General features: G+C 31.1%; 2 protein-coding genes, 2 long non-coding RNA genes and 2 pseudogenes across 4 annotated transcripts; 3 read left to right on the top strand and 3 right to left on the bottom strand.

The window, feature by feature from the left end:
* The first annotated feature begins 107 nt into the window (after nt 1–107).
* On the top strand, nt 108–7,789 carry LOC110668855 (phenylacetaldehyde reductase-like). The gene is made up of 6 exons (XM_058151977.1): nt 108–156; nt 390–559; nt 713–904; nt 6,741–6,903; nt 7,016–7,202; nt 7,342–7,789. The coding sequence occupies exons 1-6, from the start codon at nt 108–110 to the stop codon at nt 7,484–7,486; spliced, it is 906 nt and encodes a 301-aa protein (XP_058007960.1). The 3' UTR covers nt 7,487–7,789.
* Nucleotides 7,790–8,916: 1,127 nt separating this feature from the next.
* LOC110668630 (phenylacetaldehyde reductase-like) lies at nt 8,917–10,874 on the top strand. Its single transcript, XM_021829960.2, has 6 exons — nt 8,917–9,140; nt 9,529–9,695; nt 9,783–9,974; nt 10,118–10,280; nt 10,367–10,550; nt 10,625–10,874. Exons 1-6 carry the CDS (start codon nt 9,023–9,025, stop codon nt 10,767–10,769), a joined length of 969 nt encoding a protein of 322 aa, XP_021685652.2. The 5' UTR covers nt 8,917–9,022; the 3' UTR covers nt 10,770–10,874.
* Nucleotides 10,875–13,733: 2,859 nt separating this feature from the next.
* On the top strand, nt 13,734–14,867 carry LOC131182209 (uncharacterized). The gene is made up of 2 exons (XR_009150466.1): nt 13,734–14,047; nt 14,260–14,867. It is a non-coding gene; the product is annotated as an uncharacterized LOC131182209 (long non-coding RNA).
* Nucleotides 14,868–14,952: 85 nt separating this feature from the next.
* Nucleotides 14,953–16,303, bottom strand: LOC131182210 (uncharacterized). Its single transcript, XR_009150467.1, has 3 exons — nt 15,712–16,303; nt 15,568–15,641; nt 14,953–15,485 (listed from the first exon to the last, which is right to left on the bottom strand). It is a non-coding gene; the product is annotated as an uncharacterized LOC131182210 (long non-coding RNA).
* A 1,737-nt stretch (nt 16,304–18,040) lies between these two features.
* Nucleotides 18,041–18,632, bottom strand: LOC131182427 (putative disease resistance protein RGA3; annotated as a pseudogene).
* Nucleotides 18,633–21,328: 2,696 nt separating this feature from the next.
* LOC131182426 (putative disease resistance protein RGA3) lies at nt 21,329–23,058 on the bottom strand (annotated as a pseudogene).
* Between the last annotated feature and the right edge of the window lie 4,883 nt (nt 23,059–27,941).

Raw genomic sequence — 27,941 nt, 5'->3', positions numbered from 1 at the left:
TATTATTATTATTATTATTATTATTATTATTATTAGTTTCAATTCAATTTAATTTTGAAAATTTTTTTTAAAATCTTTTTTTTAAGGAGAAAAAATGCTAGTTCAAAATGGACCGAATTGAAATCGCCCAGTGTGATTCAAGAGCAGAGGGAAATGGTTTTAGTCTGATTTGAGCCCATGAATCTCTATTCTGATTTCAAATCCGAGTTAGAATGATCTAGTTCTAAGCTCGAACTATCCTGATTCAAGCCTGAACTGGCTGGATCTGTCTTCATAGTTTATAAAAAATCTAGTTGCCTAGACTTGGTACATTATGAATTTAAGATATAACATATATCAACATATATTATGGAACTCACATTTACTAATTTTGTTCATTCATGTCATAGATGATCCTAAGAAAACAGAACACCTGCGTACACTCAATGGAGCAAAAGAAAGACTTCACTTATTCAAAGCAAATTTAGTAGAAGAAGGAGCTTTTGATCCAGTAGTTGATGGATGTGAACGTGTATTTCATCCAGCTTCACCTGTAATTATGTCAACAGATGATCCACAGGTAAACTGTAAACCAAACTTTTGTGAATTGCAACTGTAATTATTTATCTTAAACCAGTCTCTGCATTGCAACATTAAGTTTACTTTGGATTTTGATGGCAAAATTCATAAATTTATTTTATAGCTCCATGTTTTTATGTTATCTGCATTGCAGAATGCATTGATTGAACCTGCAGTAAAGGGAACAGTAAATGTTCTTAAGTCATGTGCCAAAGTCTCTTCTATCAAGAGAGTGGTAGCAACATCTTCTATGGCTACAGCAATATTCAACGGGAAGCCTCTGACCCCTGATGTAGTAGCTGATGAGACTTGGTTTTCTAATCTAGCTTTTTGTGAGGAAAATAAGGTACATTATGCCTAGTTTACAACTTCTATGTTTTCTTCCCTCATCACAAGAAATTCTCAACTGCAGAAAATCTGGAAATTTCATGCATGGCAATGGTTATGTTATAATGTGGAGGTGAACTTTATAGTCAAATTACATAAATCTTGTTTCGCTTCTTTCCCTATATTGTAATTGTGTGAGTCTTAAATTTATGTGCCTGTTATAATAGATTCTACTATGAGGCTTGTCATTCCTTTTTAGTACTTATTGACTTCAAGCTATATGTAATTAGTTGCTCATGTTGAAACTAAATGCTAACATTCTTTCACTATTTTCCAGTTGTGGTATATGGTTTCAAAAACCTTAGCTGAGGATGTTGCTTGGAAATTTGCAAATGAAAATGGAGTCGATTTGGTTACGATAAATCTAGGGTTTGTGATTGGTCCTCCTTTACAGCCAACTCTTAATCTCACTCTGGAGGTTTTTTGGAACCATGTCAAAGGTACTCATATTCAACTATATATGGTTGTGGGCTAAACAGTAGATTATAGCTTTATTGGCTGGCTGAAACTGAAACCTGTTTCCCTTCTAAACACTGCAATCCTATGTGAATTCATGTAATGGAAAGATTAGAGTCTTTTTGCACGCAAGTCAAACGTTTCCAAATGAAAATTATAGATATGTTGATGTTAGAGAAGTAGCATATGCACATATTCTAGCTTTTGAAAGAACTTCAAAGTGGCAGATACTGTGTAGTTGGACGAGTTGCACACATCTCCGAGTTCTTGAAGATTTTGCACGAACAATGTCCTACATTACAGCTTCCTCAAAAGTAAGTTATTCGATTTCAAGCTTATGCAGATTACAGTTGAATTGATCTGAATCTTTTAGTCATAATATAAGATTGCTTAACTAAAATAGTGCTAAAAAAAAATTATCATAATTTAGGCCAATAAATTCACGTATGAATACAAGCTATACAATGACAAGCAAGATCTCTTATGAAATCACTCAAATTTGACAAAAACTCTGTACATTTCCTTTCATAACCAGATGTGCAGATGACAAGCCTTTTGTGCCAAAATATGAAGTATCCAATGAGAAAGCAAAAGCTTTGGGTCTTAACTTCACTCCATTGGCGGTTACTGCTAAGGACACCATTGAAAGCTTGAAGAGAGAGGTGATCTTAGTATCTGAATGATGTGAGCTTCCCAAATCCCTCGGTTATACATGTTAAGCTTATACTTCTTGGAGATGTATGTGGGATGCAGCCAGTAAATTTAGTTGCTTGTTCCTCTTAAATGGTGCTTCTTTTGAGGTTTAGATGAGTTGTGATTGTCAAAGAGTAAACAAGTTGTACTCTTGCATAGTTTTCTGTATCTTGGATTCATTTTGTCTTTATTTTCTACAAAAAGACAAGTCTTATAACGTGCTTATCACTGGCTAAGCTGAGTAATAAATTCAAACTACCGTGTTCTATTTTATTTCATTTGTTTTAGCGAGCTTGTTCAGAATGCATGTCAATACAAACCAATGTATGAAAAACGAATACACTAACACTATTAATCACGGTGGAATTCATTATAATCAATAATAAGAATATCGTTGTATGTACAACTGTTGTATTAAATAATTTTCCTGAAAGCAGTATTAACCAGCTAAGCTTTTTCTATCTAAAAATATGATTAGAGCAATAATCCTAATTCAAATAAGAAAGTGAAATTAGTTACCCAGGTGCATGATTTTTAAGGTCATTTGGATAGCAATGTATAGAAATACTATACATTGCCCCTTTCGAAAGGTAAGTTGTTGCAGATGATGATAATGTTGATTGCAATTTTTCTGATTAGATTGCAGAATTTTGACAAGGTTTCCTTGTGTTATTACTTCCATAGTGTGTGTGAAGATGGCAACCCTCTTGTGCCAGACAGCTAAAGCTTTGGGCATGGACTTCACTCCTTCAGAGTCTACTTGAAGGACACCATCAAAAGCTTGAAGGAGAGAAGCTTTATTAACTTTTGAATAATGTGCTTTATTTAACTTAGCAAAATTTTTTTCAAAGATAGAAATTAACTGGACAAATGAAAGATGATAAATGGATAAAGTAGAAATTTCCCTTTGAAATTGTCATCAAATGGCAAATCACTTCAAAATTAATTTTTAGAGCAATTAATTTTTAAAGGCAGCGGTTGAAGACATATTACTTACTTACAAAGCTAAATTCGAATAAAAACTTAAATAAGCGCACTCAATTCAATCACAATCAAGATTTAATTGCTCTCAAAAATAAAATTTATAGATTAATTTATCGCTAAAATTAATTTTAGGGTGAATTATCATATGATGAGAAGCTCATACGGTGAAAGCAATTCTATTAGGTTTAGTTAGCTTGTTCTGTTTTGGCTATGGGATGTTCTTTTTGGTCATAAATGCTCTTGCAGTTATGAAAATTCCATTATTCTTTTGTACTTCGAGGATTTTATTTTATAGTAAAAACATATTTATCTATTTGCTTAAGATTTTTTTTTTTTTCCATTTTTTCATTTTTTTTTTGGTTAAGATGAATTTATCTCTTCCCTATCCCATGAATATTATATTTATTTTATTATTTGGATATATATTTAGACATAAATATATAAAGTATATTTTGTATTAGAATCTACAATTTATATATCATATATGAATAAATATTCTAATTTTTCCCATTAAAAATCTAATTTAAGAATAATTTGATGTAACATTTCTATTAGCATAAGTAATATCTATTAATAAATCATGTAGTTTTATATTTGATTAGATGGCTTATTTGATTCAAAATAAATGTTTTGTACCATTTGAAAATAATTTGTATATAAAAAATATTTTTTAAAAAAAATATTTTTTATGAAAGTATTTTTTATTATTTGTTTATAATATAAAACTAATGATGTGTATTTATGTCATATATGTATAAATATTTTTACATTTTAATAAGATTATCAAGATTTAAAGAATGAAAAATGATTTTCCTTTTTTTAAAAAGAAAGTTATTTTTCTTAGAAATAATTTAATTTTCTCTTTGATTAAAAAGTATTTTTCGTTAACTAATTTTTATATACTCTGTTTGTTTCACAGAAAATAATTTGTATATAAAAAATAGTTTTTTTTAAAAATTATTTTCTATAAAAATATTTTTTATTATTTATTTGTAATATTAAATTAATAATATGTGTTTGTATCATTTATTTATAAGTGTTTCCACATCTTACTAAAATATTAAAATTTAAGGAATAGAAAATGATTTTTTTTTTTGAAAAAAGAAATCATTTTGCTTAAAAATAATTTAATTTTTCTTTTAATTGAAAAAATTTTTTTGGTAATCTTTTTTTATAAATATTTCAAATGCTCAAAAATATGAAAAATATTTTTCAAAAAAAATCCATAAAACACTAAGAAATTAAAGAGTTATTACTTGTATAAATAACATATTAATTAAAATTATAATAAATCCTATCTAAAATCAAGATGCTTCACTAATTTTTTAATTGATTTAGTAAATAAATCAAGGATATATTGCTGTCTACGCAGTTGAGAACTTTCTATAACAAACATAATTTTTCGAAGATGGGTGGCCATGCACCTGCACTTGTACACCCACTGCTGCCTTTGATGCGAAGGTATGTCAAGGCAGACATGACAAACAAAATCATCACTATCTGTAGCAGATTGAATTGAAACTTAAGAGGTCACCTTTAACAGAACTCCTCTTGGATTGGGTATGGTCGTTCAGGGCCCATGAAGAATTAAATATTGGAGGGCCTAAAATATAAATAGTTATTTAATTATTATAATTAATAAAAATTTGTAAATTACATTTTCATCAATTAATAATCAATCTTTATTATTTTTTATAAATTATATATTTTATTAAATTTAAATAATTAAGAAAAATTTAATTAAAAAAATTTATAAATCATGTCAACATTTATTGTAATAAATTTTTTACCCATTAATTAGTATATTAATTTTTTAAAGGCTTATATTTAGAGTTTGGAGTGAAAATTTGAAAAATTAAAGTATTCATAAAAATTAAATTGAATATTGGGAGCTTATATGTGGAAATATTTTTAAACTAATTAATGTTTAAAATAATATTTTATAATTATTATAATAAATAATAAGTAATAAAGATTTTGATTCTATAAAGATAAAATAAATAGAGATAAATTTTTTTGCTATAAAAATAAGATTTTTTTTTTACTTATAAATTTAATTTATTTTTATATAATTGTAAGTATTAAATTTGATAAGTTATTATTTTTAAATTTGAAAGAAAATTTTTAGAGATAAATTAGTAAAATTATTCATTAAAATTAAAATTTTTAATAATTAAATATGTATAAAAATTACTAAAATTTTATATCTAATATTAAAAAAAGAAAAAAGAAAAAAACGACAAAAAAAAAAAGACAATGACAGAAGTCCGCCCCTGTGGTCGTTCCAGAAGTCCAAATCTTTTCTGGTGGACGTAAGCAATGACAATAGCTGCAACATTGTTTAAAAAAAAATTGAAGAAGCGTTTACTCTGGTTGATAAGTGCATAATTTATTAATTTTATTATTATTATATTTAATATTTTTAGTGTATTTTTATGTATAATTCAATTGATTAAAATATATTTATCATTTTGACATATTTTTAGATAGTTATTAAAATAATTGTGTTAAATAGAGAAATTTTTAATTATAAATATGTCTTTGGGATTAGGTTTTTAATTATAAATATGTCTTTGGGCAGTAGCTAAAACACATCCAATTTAGACCTTCGTTCTCTATAGAAGACCTTCGTTCTCCATTCTCTTTTTAGATTTCTTCTTTATTTTTCTTCAATTTTCTGTAAGCCATGAACATGAGTGGCTAAGTTTTTAATTCAGTTCAAGGGATTCAAGTTACATGAGTGGCTAAGTTTTTAATTCAGTTCAAGGGATTCAAGTTCTTATGTGATTTGTAAGACCAGGTTCTTAATTTAATTTATATCTTTTTGAATATCTATTCTTTTCTGATTTAATTGTTTTTGATCTATTGAATGATTTGCTAAAAAAGCCTATTAGTTATTTGTTTAATTCGATTAATTGTTAGTTCATCTTCATAATTCGTAATTATTGTGTAAGATTGAACATGAGTAGCAATTAAGTTTTATTGATTATGATTCCAGTTTTCGATAATAACCTAAAGAAACAATAGAGTGAATTAAATGATTTATACTTTATAAATTGTTGTTCAGCTTAACTACTTCCTATTCTTAAAGCAGTTATTAATTTAATGAGGATTGCTTAATACCAATTCAGTTAATAATTAGAGTCAATAAGAGTGCTGTGCTCGAATTGATGAGTATAGGGAAGTTAAGGGTTTACCTCGCTGTTTGGTAAATCTACGTTAAGTATTCAATAAGAGATGATTATATTTTTTTTGTCTATCATCGAATCAATGCATTGGAATGCGAATTATCTTGGACTGAAGTTTATTTAATTTGAGACTTTCTTATTTAGTTTTAGATCTTAATTTTTGATTTTTGATTTCTTCTTTGAATTGCGAATTACCCCCGAACCTTTGTTTCTTTTTCCATTACACAAGTGCACGAAATTTTAGTAATTCAGTCTCTAGGGTTCGACCTGGATTTACCACTTACTGCAGAAAATATTTTATAATTAGTAATTTCAGTTAATTTAATTTCTGGTGGAATCGACAACTTGTTGATGAGACTTGGTTTTCGGATCTTGCATTCTGTGAGTCAAAGAAGGTATGAATATATGGTACTTCACATTTCTGTTGCAATTTTTATTTACTGGTTAATCTATTTTTGTATTGGTTCTTTGCAGCTTTGGTATGTTATTTCAAAAATCTTTGCTGAGGAGGCTGGTTGGAGATTTGCAAAGAAGAATGGGATTGACTTGGTTACCATACATCCAGGGTTTGTGATTGGTCCTCTCTTGCAGCCCACTCTTTCTCCTAGTGTGGAGGTGTTTGCACACTACATCAATGGTATTTATTATTCCCTGTAAAATTCAAGCATACAATGTTTGTTTTCTAGCCTTATAACTAGGTTCTGCATATGATTTCTTCTGATTGGGTAGCTGGGAATTTCAATGTGCAGGAGCTCAAATATTTCCAAATGATAATTGCAAATTTGTTGATGCTAGAGATGTTGCCAATGCAAATATTGGAGCTTTTGAATTGGCTTCAGCTAGTGGCAGACTCTGTTTAGTTGGAATAGTTGTACACTACTCTGAGTTTTTGAAGATTATTCACAAACATTACCCAACTCTGCACATTCCTGAAAAGTAAGTTAATGTTGTTTCTCTAAAAAACGATGAAGTGTTTAGCATTGTTTCCAAGTTTTGTTGTTCTGTAATTGCAGTTTATCTGATTGATCTCAAGAATTCTGAGAAACATTTGTGGGTTACTCTTCCTTTTTTGCAGATGTCAAGATGACAAGCCTTTTGTACCAAAATATGAGGTATCAAAGGAGAAAGCAAAAGCTTTGGGTATTGACTTCATTCCTTTGGATGTGAGGGTTGTAGACACCATTGAAAGCTTGAAGGAGAAAGGCTTTCTTAATGTCTGAATACTTAGAGAACTAAAGGAGACAAATAAATAAGGAATTAGGAAGTAGACCTCAATAAATATATTTTAATTATTATTTTTCCTTCCTTAGTTATGTGTTAATTAATATTTCCTTTCTAGTATAACTTATGCTGATTTGGGATTTTTATTATTAGTAAGATTCCAATAAATTTTGTGTTAAATCTTTTTTTATAAAAGTGGTCACTTGAATTAATAAAATTAAGCAAAACTATTTTTATTTACATTCAGTTCTGGACTCTCTCTCCTCTAAGGAGTCTTATGGTTAGGACTCACTTTCAATGAGCTCACGTTTTAGCAATAATAGGTCAAAAAAAGAATCGAGGCAAAGCTAAAGCCTCTGCTTTTGAATCAAATTTCACGGTTAACAGACCTGTAATGATATCTTGGACAAGAAAGTGGATCAAGTACATCCTTTGGTTTCATGGAAAGAAGTGCACACCATGAAATTTTCCTTTCCATTAAATTGACTAATTAATTAAAAGTTAGTATGCTACATTTTATGGGTCAATCCCATTTTTCTGGTGTAATAAAGTTATTTCTGAGAATTATGAGATTTTGAGTTTAAATCCCGGCTAAGTCAAATGAATAAAAGGAACTGGTTGAGTTTGAATCTCAATCGAAGCTTAACAAAAACGAAAAAAAAAAAAAATTGAACTAGACAAATTAATTAGTTAAACTAGAAATTAGATCTAACCAGTTAACTTTAATTAGTCGGATTCTTTTTTTTTTTTTTTTCTTACCTTGAAAATTACTAAAATTACAAAAATTACTTTTGATGACTTCTTGACCTGGTAATATTACTGTGAAGGTGATTCTGTACTGCATAAATGGTAACCCTTCGCAATCATTTGTCATTAAAAATAATGATCTCTATTCTACCATTTCTAGCTTCTAACTAGTCCGTTCTATGAGAAATTGTAGGTATATGCTATGGAGGAAAATAATCCCAAATGAGAGTTTTCCGATTTGTTGAAGTTAAAGATGCTGTATTTGGACATATTCAAGCTTTTTGGGATGATTCAGTCCAAGAGCTTAGAGCATCTTCTCTTAGATCAAATTCTTGAAAGTGAACATTTGTTCATCCGTACTTTTGTCTATATTTCCATGGTACCAAACAGGAAATGAAACAGGAAATGAATAATTAAAGAAAATCTATTACATATTATATAATCTATATGACTATATGACAAACAGAATCACCATCATCTGACGTGTTTGATTGGGGGACCAACTAAGCAACTTCATTATAATTCTGTAATAATGAAAATGACTACAATTACCTCATTGCTTGCATGAAAGCCAAATTATTAGTGTCCTTAGCTCTTATATGATTTTTTTTATTACTTCAGAAATTTCTGAAGGGATTTATATGTCAGAGTTTGAATTTTTTTTATTAATTTCCTTTATTATTAGACAGACACTCGATCATTGGGTCAATGGCAGCTCTTCTAGCTGTTCATGTTCCTGCCTATAAGAAAATGGTGTTGTGCGTTACTTTAGGAGACAGAAGAAGAGAATGAGTAGAGAGGGAAAAGTAGTATGTGTAACAGGAGGTTCAGGTTACATAGCATCATGGCTGGTCAAGTTCTTACTCCAACATGGATATACAGTGAAAGCCACTGTTCTTGACCTAAGTTAGTATCTATTTCATTCCTGTTTATGCTGTTTTATTTCTTATGATCTCAGTGTGATCAAGTAGGAATGATATTTTCTGGTTTCTGCTTAAATTCTTCGAAGTTCAGGTTCTGGGTTTGATTACTTTATTCTTCTCACCCCTTCTCAGTGAGTTAAAATAAAGTTTTCACCTGTGCTCTCAGGTACTGACTGTACTTTTCTTGACACAGTTGAATACAAAGTTTGATTGCCAAGTTGCCCATTAATAGCTAGCTATTGGGAGTTTCTCGGTTTCATTATGAACTTATGCTAAGCTACCACTTCAAATTTTTCACAATTTTATTCCTAAACTAAATCTATTTTCTTTTCCATAGCGTCCTTTTAATTCTGATTATACATATGATATAGGCGATCCAAAGCAAACCGAACACCTGCGAGCACTCGATGGAGCTAAAGAGAGACTTTGCTTGTTCAAAGCAAATTTACTGGAAGAAGGGTCTTTTGATTCTGCTATTGATGGATGTGAAGGTGTATTTCATACAGCTTGCCCCCTATTTTATACAACTGATCCCAAGGTAATCTCAGAGATAATTGAAACTAAACTTGTAATTCTAAAAAAAAAAAAAATAAGGAGCTATTCCTGATTTGGTGTATATTTTCAGGCAGAACTGATTGATCCTGCAGTGAAGGGAACACTAAACGTTCTCAGGTCATGTGCAAAAGTCCCTTCTCTCAAGAGAGTGATCATAACATCTTCAATGGCATCAGTTATGTTCAATGGAAAGCCTCTGACTCCTGATGTGGTAATTGATGAGACTTGGTTTTCAGATCCTGCCTATTGTGAGTCAATAAAGGTAAGCATATATTGCCTGGTTTTTCAATGTTCTTATCACTGCTTCTGCAAGCTATATATTCACATTGGTCATTATCAGAACTTCATTTAAACCGTTAGTATAATAACTTTTTATGGGTTTTAATCTATTACTTGGTTTTCCAGCACTGGTATTTGTATGCAAAAACCGTAGCCGAAAAGGCTGCTTGGAAATTTGCAAAAGAAATTGGAATTGACATGGTCACAATACATCCAGGGTTTGTGATAGGTCCTTTCTTACAGCCAACTCTAAATGTCACTGTGGAGGTTATTCTGAACTACATAAATGGTAGACTCTTCCTCAATCTTTTATCATTAAATATAATAATCTCTAACAAGTCCGTTCTATATGAATTGTGGGTTTCCTGCATGCAGGAGAAACATTTCCTAATGAAATTTACAGATTTGTTGATGTTAGAGATGTTGCATCTGCACATATTCAAGCTTTTGAACAACCTTCTGCTAATGGCAGATATTGCTTAGTCGAAAGAGTTGTACATTTCTCAGAGTTGTTGAAGATCGTCCATGAGCAATACCCTACTCTGCATCTTCCTGAGAAGTAAGTTTCTCTGCTGAGTGATACAGGATTTCAAAATTCTAGAAATTGCTGTTCATGATTTTCTTGCTTAATAGATGTGAAGATGGCAAGCCTTTCGCATTGAAATATGAAGTTTCAAAGGAGAAAGCTAAGAGTTTAAGCATCAACTTCATTCCCTTGGAGGTGAGTGTTGTGGACACCATTGAATGCCTGAAAGAGAAGGGCTTTCTTGGTGTCTGATTCATGCTATATTGAAGGAGAAGTGATGCAGATAAATGCGAAGGAATTCTGTCTGCATTTCTGTTATGTTCTTTTTCATTGCCACAAGGATTATGATGTTCAAGAAGTCCAATTTGTTGAGATGTGCATTGATTGTGGTGAATTTGATATAGATTTTGCATTGGAAAGATTTGTACTTTGTGATGAAATACGATTTATACCACCATTTATGGCTTGAATTATGAATTTGGAAATATATGTAGACCCTATGGTGTGCGGTTCCATTTCGATTCGGAGTTTGCTTGGAAATCGGGATCAAACTAAAATTTTGGTATAGCTCTGGGTCGGTTCTTCATTGTTTCAGTTTTAGTTTTTGTACGATTCTCGGTTCTTCAATTCCAGTTTAGTTATCGGTTCTTGAAACAATTTTATATAATTATTTTCTTAAAAAATGTCATATTTAAATTAATATCTAAATTTTGAATTGGATTATTAATGCATAATATATCATATAACATGTCTTTTAACTATTTCTAAATTATATAATTTTTAACTATAAAGTGCATATATAATTTAGAATTAAATATATTATCTAATATAATAGTATATCAGATAATATACATTTTAATTATTTATTAATTATGTAATATTTCATTATAAAATATAAATATAAATATGAATTAACATATATATAGTATAAAAGTATATTTATAATTAAGAATTAGGTAATTTAATGTATTTGTTATTAAAATTATTAAAAAAATGTAGAGAAATAAAATATAATAATAGGTTATATTTAGTTTGTAATTATATATATATGTATTAAAAATATATAATACATCGAAGAAAAATAAAAAAAATATATATGTAGAAATTCGATTCTCAATTTAATTCCGATTCAGTATGGTTTCAATTTAGTTTCGTTATGATTCCTATTCAATTCTCAGTGAAAAACTAAAATCGAACCAAAGTATTTAAATACCTTCGGTTTGGTACGGTTCATCGGTTTTGTTCGAGACCGAGAACTGTGCACAACCCTAACAAACCTAATTTATTACAGATATAAATATGTGAGATTCAAGTATTTAATAAGTGATTCTTATCATGCAGATATTTGATAAACTGAGAAATCCATTTCAAGGATATATCCAATTTTATTTGGAATGCAATTTCGTGTTTGATATAGCTAAATAAAATAAAGAATTAGTATATTTTAACAATTTCATAATTTAGTTAGCAAACACAAAAAATCTAATAACTAAAATGGCTTAAAATTTAATTTCACCGCAAAAAAGTTTAATTTAGCTCATTTTAATTTTTTTATCTAATTTAACTTAAAAATTTCAATTTAAACTCAATTTAACCTAAAAATAAAAAATAAAAAAATTGAGCGTCTAATTTTTAGACTTAAATCAAGAAACCAAAAAATTTAATCCCAAAATTAAAATATTGAACTTAATTTTTTATTTAAATAAAAAAATCAAGAAATTTAATCCATAAATTTTAATTTTTGGGCTAAATTAAGCTTAAATTGAAACTTTTGTACTAATTTGGACAAAAAGTTGAAAATTGGCTAAATTAAACTTCCCCAATAAATATAGGGACTAAATTGAAAATTTTACCAAACTAAAATTATTTGTCAAATAAGGATTTTGCATTATTATTTTTTATGAAAATAAAAAAGCTTCCCATGTTTTTTTTTAAAAAAATACACATTTGATTAATGGTTTATATCTTTAATTCTATGGTCTTTAATATTTAAATATATCTATATTATAATATTTTTTCATTCTTTTAAATGGCATCAAACATCATCATTTGTCATCATATTAAATTTACATGTTTAATTTAATTAAAAGTAAATTATTCAAATTAAATTTAAAAAAAATATATAAAAATAATTTTTTTATTATCTCAACATATAATTAATGAATAAAATATAAAGCTTAGCATTGATTAATAGTTAAAAACATATCACTCATTTGATAGGCGCAAGTTTGAATTCTCATTTTTCTACTCTCTTTATTCAAAAAAATAAAATAAAATAAAAAATAAATCCACCTTGATCTATCTTTTTATAAAAATAACATGCAAATCACTTTTTTTTAACTATATAATTTTACATGAGATAAAATTTAAATTTTTTATTATTTGAAAATTTTTTATTAGAAAAAGTTTTTTCATTTGAGATACTTAAGAAATGAATCAATGAAAAATACTTTCTTAATTAAAAAAAATTAAGTTATTTGAAAAAAAAACTTCTTTCTTTCAAACAATAAAGTTATTTTTTAAATATTAATAATTTTATTAAAATATAAAAAATAACTTATACATGCATATATAAATACATATAAATATTATAATATATAATACCTGAAAAATGTCAAGTAGAAAATGAAATTTTAATTCTGATATATTAAAAGATAAATTATTATTTGATTTCTAAATATCAATATTATTTATATGTTGATATTCTATAAATAATAATTTTAATTAAAACAAAAATAAACATATTTTATTATATTAATTCAAATAAATAATAATTAAATTATAATAAATTTCATAAAATTCAATTTTATTTATATTAAAAATAATTTTTTTAAAATAATTTATATTTAATTGTCCTTTTCATGATTGATTTCTCATGTCATATATTTGCACGGAATCATGATCCCACTGTATAATAACTCCATAAGTATTTTGTTTATGAGATAATTTAGCCTTTTGTTTCTCCAGCTTTGGCATCAACTTGGAAAAACATTAGCCGAGCAGGCTGCTTGGGAATTTGCAAAAGACAACAGGATGGACTTGGTTACAATAATCCCGTGTTTGTCGTCGGTCCTCTTTTGCAGCCAACTATTAATCATTCTGTGGAGATGCTTTTGAAATGGTATGCTCCAGCAACTATTTATGATACATATAAGCTATCTTCCATGTAAATTTCAAGTATTTAATGTTTGCTTCACCTTGACAAATTTCTGGACTCTCATATGATGACAAGTCCATATGATTACCAAATAGCTTGAAAGTTTTGCCTTAATTTAACCACCCAATTTTACATGATTTCTTGGGGAGCAATCGATCGATTTTTTTTTTTTTTTTAATTGCAGGAGCTCAAGAGTATCCTGATGCATATTATAGATATGTTGATGTAAGAGATGTTGCATATGCACATATTCAAGCTTTGGAGATTCCTTCAGCTTAGTGGCAGATTTTGTTTAATTGAGAGAGATCTTCACTTCTCTGAGGTTCTGGAAGATCGTGCATCAACATTATCCAGCATTGCAACTTCCAGAAAAGTATAGTTTTTTTATTTTTTTGCAATCTATTGAATAATGCTAATGTTGGACTAGCTATATTGATGAACAAGTTTTATAATTATGAGACTTCAGTAAGGATCATGGAATATGATCTGAAGTTCATTATAAAATGGATATGAACCCTTAATGACTTATCATAAAAGTCTGCCGATTCCGACAGTTAAGGGTCTTATTTTGTTTGTCCATGGCAGGAGTGGCCCTGGATTGAATTACTTAACAAAGTATGGGATATCAAAGGAAAAAGCGAAAACTTTGGGTATTGACTTCATTCCTTTGGAGGTGAGTTTGAAGGACACTATTGAAAGCTTGAAGTAGAAGGGCTTCCTTAGCATTTGATTTTGGCTGTTGGATGGAAAGCAAGGCAAATATTACATTGACCTTTCGGCTTCATTGTCTTTAGCTCCCTACTGCAGCAAGAAATTGTTGCTCTTCAAGATTGTCTTCATCTGAAATAAGTGGACGAACACATTTATAAATAAATAGTAATGTTTATATATATTGTGCAAAATAAATAATATTTCATGCGTCACTTGTTTGACTGGTAGATGAAGTTCATTTTAAGTCGGTGATTTTCTATCAAGTTTGGTCAAATTCATCCCTATGTGCACAGCAGAAAGATTTGACAGAATTACAATTGCTTGTTCTGATTTTACGAAGGCCAGCCATTCAGATTTTGGATGTTTCAAGTACTGCTAGTTCCTGTAATTTATACAAAAACTGATTTCCCTGGAAAAGGGGAAAATTTTCTGTTATTTGCACTGAATGAACAATTGAATACCATATTAAGCAAACTATTTAATATCAGAGAAATTATAAACAAAAATGCGGTATTCACAGCTCTGTGTATTGCATGTTGGATGATCAAAACAGAGGTCTTGACTGAGAAACTAAACCCTGAAACATGTTTTCAAAGAAGTGAGCAAAACTCTCATCGTCCAGCTTCATTTCTTTTTTGGATAAGTCAGATTTTATTAGAGAAATTCAGGAAAAACTTAACAAAGTAAGCCAAACTAAGACCTTGATCAACAGATCAACCCCATGGAACACCCAACCTATGGCTTATGTGTTAAGTGAAAAAATATGGGACAGTTACAAGACCAACATGTTGCATTTGTGAAGTCCAAAACCACCAAAAATGGTACACACAACTTGGGAAATTATGGCAGCAGAGAACCACTCTAATACAACATGTTTCATTTCTGCTTCCAGCTCAACAAGATTTATTTTATAACTGCCAGCTTTTCAGAGATTTTCTCTGAATCGTCATCAAGCCGGAATCTTATACCTGTGAGCTTTTCTCTGGGATGCTGAGGACACAACCTGCACAGGCTAGAGCATCTCTGTCGTCTTTGCCGCCAGTGAAGTTGTGAAGATGACTGCTGCATGGAGGGTTTTGACATTGATGATATTTTGGCATCTGTTTCAAGCCAGAACTATTATTAAATGACAAATTTACATTGCAAGCAATAATTAGGAGAATTTCATATACGAGTGCTTACTATTCATTGCATTGCTTGTTTTTGAACACAGAATTGAAGTAGAGTGCTTGCACTATGTTTTTACTGTCCCACCACTGCACACATAATCTGAGTTAGAAGTTTCACTCTAGATCTTTTAAATGTTTTTTCGAGAAGGAGACATACATTTTTATGAATCTTCTGGCAGCAGACTCCAAAGTTGTAATCCAATGTGAGGAAATTCTTGTGTGGAAGGCCCAACCCATTAATTGTGGTTCTGCGAATGCGAATTCTGTCAAGCCAATCAAGTAATTGCTGCCATGACATTGTTTTGGTTTTTAATGTTTGTTCTAATAACTTCTGCACATTGAATCAAAATTAATCCTTTATATCCACGAAAAGAAAATGAAGGCAGAATTACATAACAAAAAGAATAAGATGGGATAGTAGCATGACCCGCCAATGCATTAATTAAGCAACCCTTTGCATTTGCTCTGCACTTTCATATTTTAGAATTTCAACAGCATCCCTATGATTCCTCATACTTGATGAACCAGTGTTCGGATAAAGTGAAGTCCAGTCAAAATGATTCAGAATTCATATCCCACTGATCAAGAACATATGCATGCAGAAATTTACTCTTGGATAGAAAATAAGGTTTAAGATAAATAAGGCTTCAATTTGGGACAAATGCTTTACATATTTTGGAGGAACTTCCGGATGCTCCATTTTTCCTGAAAATCCAAATTAAATGAAAGTAAAACTATGGGTTTTTTATGTTTCTTGTCTGGAAGAAATATGCTGTTGAATCTCACTTTTTTTTCAGAACAAGTAGTCTTTCAACCTCTGCATTTAGCAGTACAAAAATCTGAATAAATACCAAATAATTAAGAAATGCTGTTGATTTAACCTGCAAAGGAATGATGAATGTGAAAGAGAAATTGAGTAGATGACAACGGCCTTCATCACAATGAATTCCCATCCTAGAGTTTAGAAGCTTAAAGCAAAACATTCTAGGACAATGAGAAAGGGTAAAAAAATTGGTAACAATAAGAACAAATTTTAACTCTTGCCCCAGTCATGAAAGAGAATAAACTAATTCGCACCTTAAACATCAATTCACAACTCTTTTTAAGTGATATAATAGTATGGCAAGATGTCAACCTGAAACATGAATACAAAATAAGAAACTAAGTCCAAGAATTTTAAATTGAAAAACTAGCTTGGGTTCTCAAATACAGATAAGATAAGATTGGAGGAAAGGAAATACTTGAAGATAGGTCTGATGGATTCTTCTAATTGGTTTTCGTAATTGCCATTCGACTGAATGCCTGAATCCATCTTCCATCAATTAAGATATTTGGAATGTCAGCAATCTTGGGCCAATCCACGTCCATGTTGCTGCTGCATCTTTCTGACAGTTGAGGACAGGTAACTATCTCTAAATATTCCAATGCGATGAGGTTGCCCATCCACTCCTGTAAAGATATCAATTAGGAAACTTTCGATTAGGAGTTGGAGCAGAGTGGGAACATAATGAAGTCCCTTTGGGAGGGGCACCAATTTGAACACATTTCAGAAATGAGGAAGACAAATGATGTTCCTCTTAGATAGAAAATTTGAAATCCTAGGATGTAGGGTTCCCAATTTATTAGGGACATAAACAACTGTAACCCTGAGATCCCTCTTACTTGATGAGCCAGGATAAGTGGAAAGTGAAAACAGTGGTGAGCAGTTTTCAGTCTGAACCGAAAAATCGAACCGAACCAAATTAATTATGTTCAATCCGTTTGGTTTTGAAATTTAATCGGTTTGGTTCAGTTTATGAATTTTAATGATTTTGATTTGTTATAATAAGTACGCAAATCTAAGGCATACACACAAATCGCACAATCACACAATATTGAGAAAAAAAGAAGGATTTAACATGGTTCAACCGTAAGATCTACGTCCACGAGCAAGACAAGAGAAAAAGTTTCACTATGATAAAAAAAGCAAGATACAATCAATTAGAACTCTCAAACCCTAACTCAGTGTGTTTTCCGAATGTCTCATAACTCTATCACAAAAGGTAGAAACTTTAAAAGATCTTTTAGATTTGGTTTGGTTGTCCCTTAGTGATCAGTTTGATTCAATTTTTAAAATTCTTGATTTTCAGTTATCGGTTTTATCGGTTCGGTTCGATTCAGAACTGAACCAACCTTTGCACACCCCTAAGTGAAAGTCCAGTCAGATTTATTCAGGAGTCATATCCATTATCATTTGCCAAGAACACAAGGGCCACAAGAAATCTCCTGAAAATTTTATCATAATGCGAATAAATTATGAAGGATTAAAATTAAAAAAAAAAGGAAAAAAAAAAAGAACAGGGTAACCTTGCATAGACAGACGATGTAATTTCGTGCTCATTTCCCAAGTAGCAGTGTGGCTAAAGTTTTTGGGCAACCAGTACTTATCCTTCATTACCTTGTGCAAATAGAATCAGAGAGTGAAAACTTTCTCATATAATTACAGATTAAAAAAAAAAAGATTGAATTTGAGAATTGAAGACAAGAAGCACCCACTTATAGAAACAGTCAAAGATTTTTTCATCATTCAGTAGATAGCGGCCCTCCCATTGAATTCTTTTAATTTGCCATCAACTTGAAAATCTGGGATGTGAGAAATGAAAAATCCAATCTGCACCCTTTTATTTCTACATCTTTGCACCAATTGGGGACATGAGTTAATATTCAATTCTCATAAGAGGTGAGGGAATGCATCTCTTGAGGTAGAGTCATTAATCTTCCGCAATTATCAATGTTAAATCGTTGAAGAGAAGTGAGATTCTGCAGTCTATCTGGTGGTAGATATTCAAGTTCCTCTATTTCCCTAATCGAGAGGACCTTCAATTTAGAGAGAGCAGAAACCGATTGAGGAAGAAGAGAGTGATGCTGTGAATATTTGCTGCACAAGTTGTGGGCTTGCTATTTTCAAATATAGAGATTCATGGAGAGATTAAAAAACCAAGGGATCCAGGTCCAATTAGGGCGTTCAGAACAACGGAACTCTGAAAGACAAGGAAATTGGAGTAGCTCATGAGCAGTACAACTCTTTTCAAGGGTGTGTCAACGTGCAACATGAACATAAAATAAGAAACACATACTGAAATCAAAGAATTTTAACTTGAAAAACTAGCATGGGCTTCTCAAATACAGAAAAAGATGAGATTGAAGGAAATACTTGAAGAAAAGTCTGTTGGATTCTTCAAGTCAGTGTTTGTAATAGCAATTCAACTGAATCAATATTGCATCAATAAAGATATATGGAATGTGAGCAATCTGGGGCCAATCAGTACCCATTTTGCTGCTGCATCTTTCTGACAGTTGAGGACACTTTTCTATCTCTAAATATTCCAGTGCGATGAGGTTGCCCATCCACTCCTGTAAGATATCAAATTAGGACAACTTTCGCTTAGGCGTTTGTGCAGAGTGGGAACATGTTGAAGTCCCTCTGGAGGGATGCCAATTTGAATATATTTCAGAAATGAGAAAGATAAATAAGGTTCCTCTTGGATACAAAATTTGAAATCCTAGGATATCGGTATGAGATGTAGAAAAAGACACCAAAATCCAAATAGGTGTTCTTCGTTCACATCGTATGTGAAAAGATTTGGCGTTGGACAGAGAAAGCTAAGGTAAAGCAACCTTTATCTTTCCCTCTTTCTACAAATAAATACCAAAACCTTGATTGAGAAAAGTTAAAAGCAAAATCAGTACGTATAACTTACTGCATTGCTCGACCACTGCACACAGAATCAACAGGTTAGAAGTTTCTTTCTAGAACTTGATAAAAGTGTTTTGAGGAGAAGTGCCTTTGCTTGAATCTTCTGGCAGCATACTCTGAAGTTGTAATCCAACTTATGGAAATTCTTCCTTGGAAAGTGATGTAGCCCACCTGCAGGTATACGGGTCGTTCAAGTAGTATAGAAAAAGATATCGTTTCCACGGAGAGTTGTGTTTTCAATTGAATTTTTCATGTAAAACAAACTATGTTAAAATTGTATTTTAATCAAACAAATAAAAGAAATTTAGGAATTTGAAGCATAAGGTATAAAAATGCAAAACTAAATTCGAACAGTGACTAATTTAATAATTCGCAAAATAAAGAAATTGAGAGTATTAATAATGAAAATTAATAAAATGAGATTAAACTAAACACTCAAAAGTAAAATTCTAAACAATAATTAATAAAAGACGATTCTGGAGTTAAGAGTTCATATTTAAGTCATTTTGGGATTTTCCTAGCTAGCCCAATCCATGAAATTTATGGGTTTAAAGGAGATTAATTTTAAAATCCTTTGAAAACTCTTTCGAGTGAGATAAAGAGTGCCTTAATTAACTTAATCATACTTTTATGGAGTTAAAATTAACTAAGACCCATTAGGTTCTTTAATCAATCTATTAAAACCCTTTTAACCCTTAGTCTATTTTTAGATCTAAGTTAATTAAGTTCAATTTCTTGATTAACTATCACTTGATTTTCTCCTTTCGATGCCTCAACCAAGGATTAAGAACATAACTTAATAGGGCCATTCATTAAGCATGTGAATAAGCACATAAGAAATGGATTAAACCTCATAAATTTCATTAAATTGGGACTAACCCAGTTCAAATCCACAAAAATAGCTCAAATATTACATCCCCAACTCCAGAATCAAAGAAAACTACTCACAATCCATGTTTAACACAAGAAATTCTAAGTAAAAGACGAAATAAATCATGAAAATAAACTAAAACTAAAGAAACCCGGTAGGAGAAATGTAGAAAATGGTGAAGAAGATAAAAAGAAGCTGGATTCTGCTCTCAAAAATGGAAGTCGGCTGCTGCTATGTTTTTCTACCCCTCTCTCTGTCTTCCTCTCTTTCTTCTTCTTGACAAAAATGAGGTAAGGGCACTATTTATACTTTCTGACAAATAATCCTAAAAATGGTGTGTTTGAGAAAGGGATTCACATGTAAAAATTCTTTTGCCAGCTCATTATGAAGACTTGCACAAGTTGTGCAAGCTTCCTATGCAGATTCTGAGCAAATTTGGTGGTTCCAGGTGTTTCCCGTGATGTTGCATAAGTGAGAGGTGAGACTGCATAAGTTATGTGGCAAGTTATGCAGTTTCCATGAAGCTGCATAAGTGAGGAGTAGAACTGCATAAGTTATGCAAGAAGTCATGGAAGTTTCGGCCAAAGAAATTGTTCCCTCTGTGAAGCTGTATAAGCAGAGCAAGAGATTGCATAAGTTATACGGCAAGTTATGCTGTTTTCCGTGAAGCTGCATAAGCAATGAGTGAATCTGCATAAGTCAAGTAATAGCTTATGCAAGTTTCGGTAGGTTTGAAAAATTATTTCTTCTCCTTGTGTAGAATTGCACAACTTGCGTAGTAGGTTATGCACATTTTGGCCACTTTGCATTCTTCAACTTTCAAGCTTTATTTTGATAATTTTGGCTTTGAGAATCACTGCTCACTGGCATAATTACTTTTTAGTCCCTCAAAAATACCATTTTCACCTACAAAACAAAACAAATTACAAATTAACCCAAAAATTGATAATTATTGAAAATTATCTAAATAACTAATAAAATTAGCTAAAAGTGACTAACAAATAAATAAAATGGCCATGAAATTAAACCTAAATGACTATGCAAAATGCATGTATCAGAAAGCCAATTATGTCAAGCCAATCAAAGTAATTGCTAATATGACATCTTCTTTTTGTTTCATAACATGTGCTCTAATAACTTCTGCACATGTAGTCAAACTTAATCCATGTAAAGAAATTGAAGGCAGAGTTACATAACAAAAACAATTACATGGACAAAAGAATGACTTACCCTCTTAGCATTTGTTCTCCAGCTTCCAATTTATTATAATTTCAGGGATGTAACCAACTATAAGCCTGTGATTCCTCTCACTTGGATGAGCTAATGTATGTGGAAAGTGAAAGTCCAATTCAAAATTATTCAGAACTCATATCCATTATCATGTCACTTGTCAAGAACACAAGGTGCACAAAAATTCCTCAAAATTTTACCATAAAGCAAATAAATTCTAAATTATTGGAAATAAAAGGAAAATGGCTACTATGGATCGTTGATTCATTGATTGAAAACACATAATGACAAAAAGATACCTACATACTCAAATACATTACTCATTTCCAAAGGAACATAGTAGATAATTTGTTCGGCATCCAACGCTTGATAAATTATACTTCATTACCATGTGCTAGGTGATAGGTTTTTATCATCAATCTGCTTTGCATTAGAATTTATCAGCTTGATCCCTATCCCACCCACTAAAGTTGCAAGGTCATGCATTAAATCATGCATTTTGCAGCTTTTAATATTCCCTAATTTATCCCTTTTCATCTCATGAAAAAATGACCTCCACCACAATTTCATAAAATATGCAAGCCCAATATCTTCAAGAGGAGCACTCATACTTGATGACTCAATAAAACCTTGTACAATCCAAAAATGGATTAATGTTTTCACATTAATCTCGTAATCTTTTGGAAATAACGCACAATATGCAAAACAGTGCTTTAAATGTGACGAGAGATGATCATAACTTAGCTTAAGGTTTGGTATAATATCATCCTCATCTTGAGTTATTTTTGAGAGTTCATTTTCTAAGAAGGGAAACCACTCAGTTTCTAGATTTTTAGAGTACAAAAGACTTGCAATAGTTTTTATTGCAAGAGAACTCCAACACATTTCTTCAAAATATCCTCTCTAATCTTTCCTATATTTGAATTTTTTGGTTCTGGGTCCTTAAACGCTTTACGCATGAACAAGGACCAAGACTCAATTGGAGATAAGCCTTCCAAAACATGTGGTGCCAAGGTGCTAGCTATACCTACCACTCTTTTAAAGCAAGTGGTTATTAATACCTTACTACCACTAGAGACACCCATTAATAATTTCTTTAATTTATCCCATTTTTCTTGATTCTCATTCCACACATCATCAAGCACTAGTAGATATTTCTTCCCATAAATAATTTTTCCAAGTTTAGATTTCAATGGCTCTAGCTCAAGATCTTATGATTTTGCACTCGTTGCGGACTCCAAAATTTTTCTAACAATCAGTTTCACATCAAAAGGATCTGAAACGCACACCCATATTTTTAAATCAAATGAATTCTTAATGTGCTCATCATTGAATATGAGTTGAGCAAGTGTGGTCTTACCTAATCCCCCAATTCCAACAATTGAAAGAACTGAAACATCCTCTTCACTGTTGGAAGACAATAGAAGTTCTGTAATGGCCTCTTTGTCACCCTCTCTCCCAATAACAACTTCATGTACGGAGGACTCAGTTTGATCCCCCACTATAGTTGCATAACCTCTCTCCTCGGTGCGGACCTCTAATGTAAATTTTCTATCAGCTTCAATATCAGCTAATCTGTCCCTAATCGCCTTAATTTTATGACCCATCTTAAAACCATAAACAAGCTGATTCGAAGACGAAAAGAAAAGGCTTACCTCCTCTGCCATTCAATTTCCAGACATTACTTGCCATCGCAGAGCTTCACTAGCAAAGTCATCTATCAAGTCATCAGCATCATAAACAACTTCTTGAAGCTTTCCAACCCAATCTTTGACTTGCTCATCTACCGCCTGCTTCTTCTCAGCATCAAGAAGTACAGCCCAAATTCTGGAGACTGTGCCTTTGAGTTTCTGAAGCTCATCTGTAACACCCCACCACCATCCAATCTCTTCAAGGGCTTGAGAACCCAGCTTCATAATGATCTCCCTAGCTATATCAAAGAGAACTACTTCGGCCATTTTGGGTATTTTGGTTTGGTGTTCTTGAGCTTGTAAAAGGATGAAATGTTGTTGTGAATACTGAATATGGTGGTAAGCAATGATCAATATTTATAAAACCCCAACAAACTGTAATTGCCTTTGAGGTGAAGTTCATGCATCACACGGATAAAGAAGCAGTCGGTGGGACAACCATGTCCCTTCTGTTTGATCAAAAGTCAAAATAGCAACAATATGCTAAAGTTATACTGATTGATTAGCTTTAACACATAGGAACTCAATTACATATAAATAAATATTTATATAAATCCATTAAAATGGAATCAAGAAAAGAATATAATTAATTTGCTCTTTCTTGAAACATCGACTTTTTTAAAGTTTAAAACAGCAATGATCGATTATGCTATAGAAACTCTAGGAAGGATTCCATAAAATGGGTACCATCATGCAAAAAATTAAGTTCTTCACACAATCTAACCTCTAAACACAGCAACAAACAACATAAAAAGGAATTACAGAGGGAATTGCACTATTTTCCACTCAAATTGCAAATACAAAATGCAAAATATGTATATGAAATGGGTGTGCTAACCACACTAAAGTTTGAGAAAATTTTCAAATCAAGAGATTAGGAAGAATATTTTAAAAAATCATGGTGAAAAGAAACTTAATTTACAAATCACTGTTTTCAATCCTTTATTCGCTACTATATATGACTGACGAACAATGAGTGAGAGATATGTAGCTTGTGTAAGATTCTTCACACAAATTTTTTTTTTTTATGTATTTCATTTTTTTTCCATGTAAAATTCATTAAAAATATGTTTATGTATGAGAAAATTAAGAAAAATTATTTTTGAAATTAATGTCAATATTTTTATTTTTTAGACTTTTAATGACAGATTTTTTATTGTTCCTTGCGGCAACCAAAGTTCTTGCTTCAAGTAATGAATTGGCACTATGGAATTCGGATTTGCAAACTTCCTATCATGATTGAGACATAAGATCATCAGTCTGAGACTACTATTCCTCGCAGCTCTGTGACGCCCCTTACCCGTCTACTGTATAGCTGAGCAAGAAGTGTCACATTCGATGCCGGAGCACCCTATCTTGTTTTATCATATCTATTGTGAACTTTTAATATCATTTAAAAGTAGTAATCTATGTGTAGAAATTTTTTTTTTTTATAACTTATTTCTGTGGAGACCCGGACAGAGCCTCCCCTATTTTATTAGCATATGGCGGGTTCCACTAATCACCTATTAACATATTCATAGTCATTTCACTTATTTCCATATAGTCTTCTCTTTTATCATTTCATGCACAATTATTGATGAGATCTCAAAATGAAGTATCATCTATTGCATTCATATGAAAATTCATTGATAATAAATTACAAGTTTACATTACAATCTCAAAATGGAATACATCATGTATTTATGTACAATGAACAAAAAGTACAAAATCTAAATATACATGGGCCCTACCAAAAAGAAATACAACTATAGAGGTCACTAGTAAACACTGGCAGATCTGATCGGTCTCTGTGTGAGCACTACTACTACTGCTATTGTTGCTGCTGGGACTAATCTCCAATACCTATGCGATGGAAAACCAACGTGTTAAGCATAACGCTTAGTGGTGCATAATTTAAAATAACAATAATTTAATAATTGAAATAATAATTGCAATTCATAATTTCTGGGTCTTTTATATTTGTATTGCACTTTGGAACTAATAAAAATTATTGAGATCTTTTCTGTTTACATATTGTGTATTCAGTATTAATTAATCATTATCAATGCCCAAGAACTCTATAACAGATTATAAGAGCTGGATACATAGGAGTATACGAGTTAGACAGCCATATGTTTACTCTGTATGCATTTGTCAGGCACGAGGCCAGCTGTAGGGCATGAAACCCGCTGTCAGGCTTGTAAAGCCAGAAATAAAGTAGGCACAATGGCCAATAAGTAGGCATATAGTCTGTAAAATAATCATACCAGACATATGTTGTCAATTCATGATTTTCTCGGTAGGTAGTACTGCTATCTGTAGCCACTAATTGGTATACCAATTTTTCCAAACTAAATAAATAAGTCTAGGTATACTATGGGCAATTAAATTTTTTTAATTATTTTAGCACTATTTAGTATCACTATTTTCTAGTACTATTCAGTGGTACCATTAATGTCATATTAATAGGACATTAGTCCTAATTTACATATTCATATCATTTTTAATATTTAATCAGCCTTATGAGTATTTTAATTATCATGTCTAGCATTTTTCCATGAACCTTTCTTTAGGTTCATTTTGATGTATTAACTTTATCTAGGAATTGGCCTAGGTTAGGATGTCTGTATGATCACACTTCCTTCATAACAATTGCTCATCTATGTTTAAACTTGAATTTCAGCTTTTGAATCACTCAATTTGGGGTTATAGAACTCAAGTTATGGTCAAAATACCATAACTGGTCCATTTGCCTAGCTCTAAGCTTTAGGGCAGTATGTTTGACTCTCTTTTTAGGGTCTTTACACTTAGAATTTGGCAAAAGTGTCTGAATCAATGTTGTAGCCCTAAATATCATGTTTCCATATCATATTGGCACATCTTAAATGGAATTTCCTAGTGAGAGTTATGGCCAAATGAACACACGGGTATCAAATGGCATTCTTGGTTCAACTTAACATTTTCCAGATTTCAATTTCTAACTTTGGCTAATATTTTTCCAAGGATGCAATGTGTTTTGGAGCTTGGTCAAACATAAAAATTGTTGAGCTATGTCTTATAAAACTTTTGGCACTAGTTTCACTCAATTTGCAACTTTAAAGACCAAGTTATGGTACTTTTGCCAAAACTGGCCAAATATACCAAAGGAACAGTGTTTTGGTCAATTTCTGGGTTGGCAGTTTTAGTGACCCAACTTGTGCTAACAAATTGACTTAGTTTAAGGCAAAACTGGGTCAAGTGGTCTTCATGAAAAGTGTAGCCCTATGTCTAAGCTTTCCATTGATGTAAATTTTAGGTCATTTGGACTAGTATAGAGAGAGTTATGACCAAATGAACACGTATTGTTCATTTGGTCATTTTCTGGGTTTTAGTATTTGGTCATCCGAGTTTGGGTAGAGAATTGATCATGATTTTGACAAAATTTGGGCATGGTGTCTACATAAAAAATGGGCTATTTTGAGTTTAATTTCACTTCTACTTAGCCTCATATCAATTGGAGTCACACATTTTCAGTTATGATTCAATGAAGGGACTGGACTCATTAAGTCCCAACCTGCAGAAAATCAAACACTCACAATATCTCAATTTCTCCAACTCCCTTACTTCAATTTGCATGTAATGCACTTCTATAAGCAACAATCTCAAGTCAATAGGTCAATTTCAAGCATTTACATAAGGTTCTCAATCATTTACACAAACTCTAGTTTTCAAAGTTTCAAATTTACACAAACCCTATGCAATCAAACTCCCAAACATTTCAACTCATCACACATTCTCATGGATCCATTTTTCATTACATAAATGCAACAAACCTCAAGTTTCATGGCTATCGAAAATTCAAGAGTTCTTTCCTCAAGATTTTCGTTTTATTTTCATGCACATTTTCACTTGATTTAGCACGATATTCATGCTTAAAGAAGAGGTCAAAAGTTTAAAGCACTAACCTTTATGGTGACCCAACTTCAACTTTTCTCCTCTTTATGGGTATCTATAGCTTCCTTAGGGTGGGGGGAGTATTTTTTGTGAAGTGGACTATGGTTTTTGATGGGTAGAAGCTTGGAAAATCAAGCTTTAAAGCTTGATAACAATGGAGGAAAGAGGGAGGGGTGTGCCGACCAAAGAGAGAGAGAAGAGGGAGTTGATTGGAGAAGATGAAAGTGGGTGGGAGTTTGTCTTCTTGTGGGTTATATATTTTTATTTTTGTGCTTTATTTTTTTTTAAATTTCCATAAGCTTTTCTTTTCTTTTCTTTTCTTTTCCTTTCTTTTCTTTTCTTTTCTTTTCTCTTCTCATTTTCCTAATTTATTTCATAAAAATAATTTGTGTTAATTATTTTTATTCTCTAAATTTTATTTTGACATTTAGGTCAAAATTCACCTATGGGAGTGAAATGACCAAAATGCCCTTCATAATGCATATCGGGTTATTTTTATTATTTTTTTGTACCAATTTATAAATTCTATAAATTTTAATTTATTTTTCTCTAAATTTTTACTATATTTTCTTAACATTTATTTCTTCAATTTATGCCTCCTCATTATAGTCTAGGTGTAGTTCCAGACATTCTGATTGTCTGAACAGACATTAGTCGTTGGAACAGTAGAATGTACGGACTATCTACGGTGAGGGCGTTACAACTCAGTTCAACCCACATAGAATCCAGAGATAAAAAAATAAAAAAAAAATAAAAAACCATTGAGAAAAGAGTAGAATTTATAATGAGAGTTGGATCAAAGATCTAATACCACTTATTAGGTTAGTGATTTGATATTTTTTATAATAAAAATTAAATATTGCAGTAATAATTAATAAAATAATATATAAAAATTTTAACATGGTTCGAATTTTGAACTAAGTTCATGGATAAATTCCAAATAA

This window comes from Hevea brasiliensis, chromosome 8 (assembly GCF_030052815.1).
Source record: "Hevea brasiliensis isolate MT/VB/25A 57/8 chromosome 8, ASM3005281v1, whole genome shotgun sequence".
NCBI classification, from domain to species: Eukaryota; Viridiplantae; Streptophyta; class Magnoliopsida; order Malpighiales; family Euphorbiaceae; genus Hevea; species Hevea brasiliensis.
This window is presented reverse-complemented; position numbering and strand designations above follow the sequence as displayed.

Coding starts and splice junctions, on each gene's coding strand:
- LOC110668855 (XM_058151977.1), top strand. CDS start 108: ATGGACCGAATTGAAATCGCCCAGTGTGATTCAAGAGCAGAGGGAAAT. Junction 905..6,740: donor CTTTTTGTGAGGAAAATAAG/GTACATTATGCC, acceptor GGTTCTTTGCAG/CTTTGGTATGTTATTTCAAA. Junction 6,904..7,015: donor GTTTGCACACTACATCAATG/GTATTTATTATT, acceptor TTCAATGTGCAG/GAGCTCAAATATTTCCAAAT.
- LOC110668630 (XM_021829960.2), top strand. CDS start 9,023: ATGAGTAGAGAGGGAAAAGTAGTATGTGTAACAGGAGGTTCAGGTTAC. Junction 9,696..9,782: donor TTTATACAACTGATCCCAAG/GTAATCTCAGAG, acceptor GTATATTTTCAG/GCAGAACTGATTGATCCTGC. Junction 10,551..10,624: donor ACTCTGCATCTTCCTGAGAA/GTAAGTTTCTCT, acceptor CTTGCTTAATAG/ATGTGAAGATGGCAAGCCTT.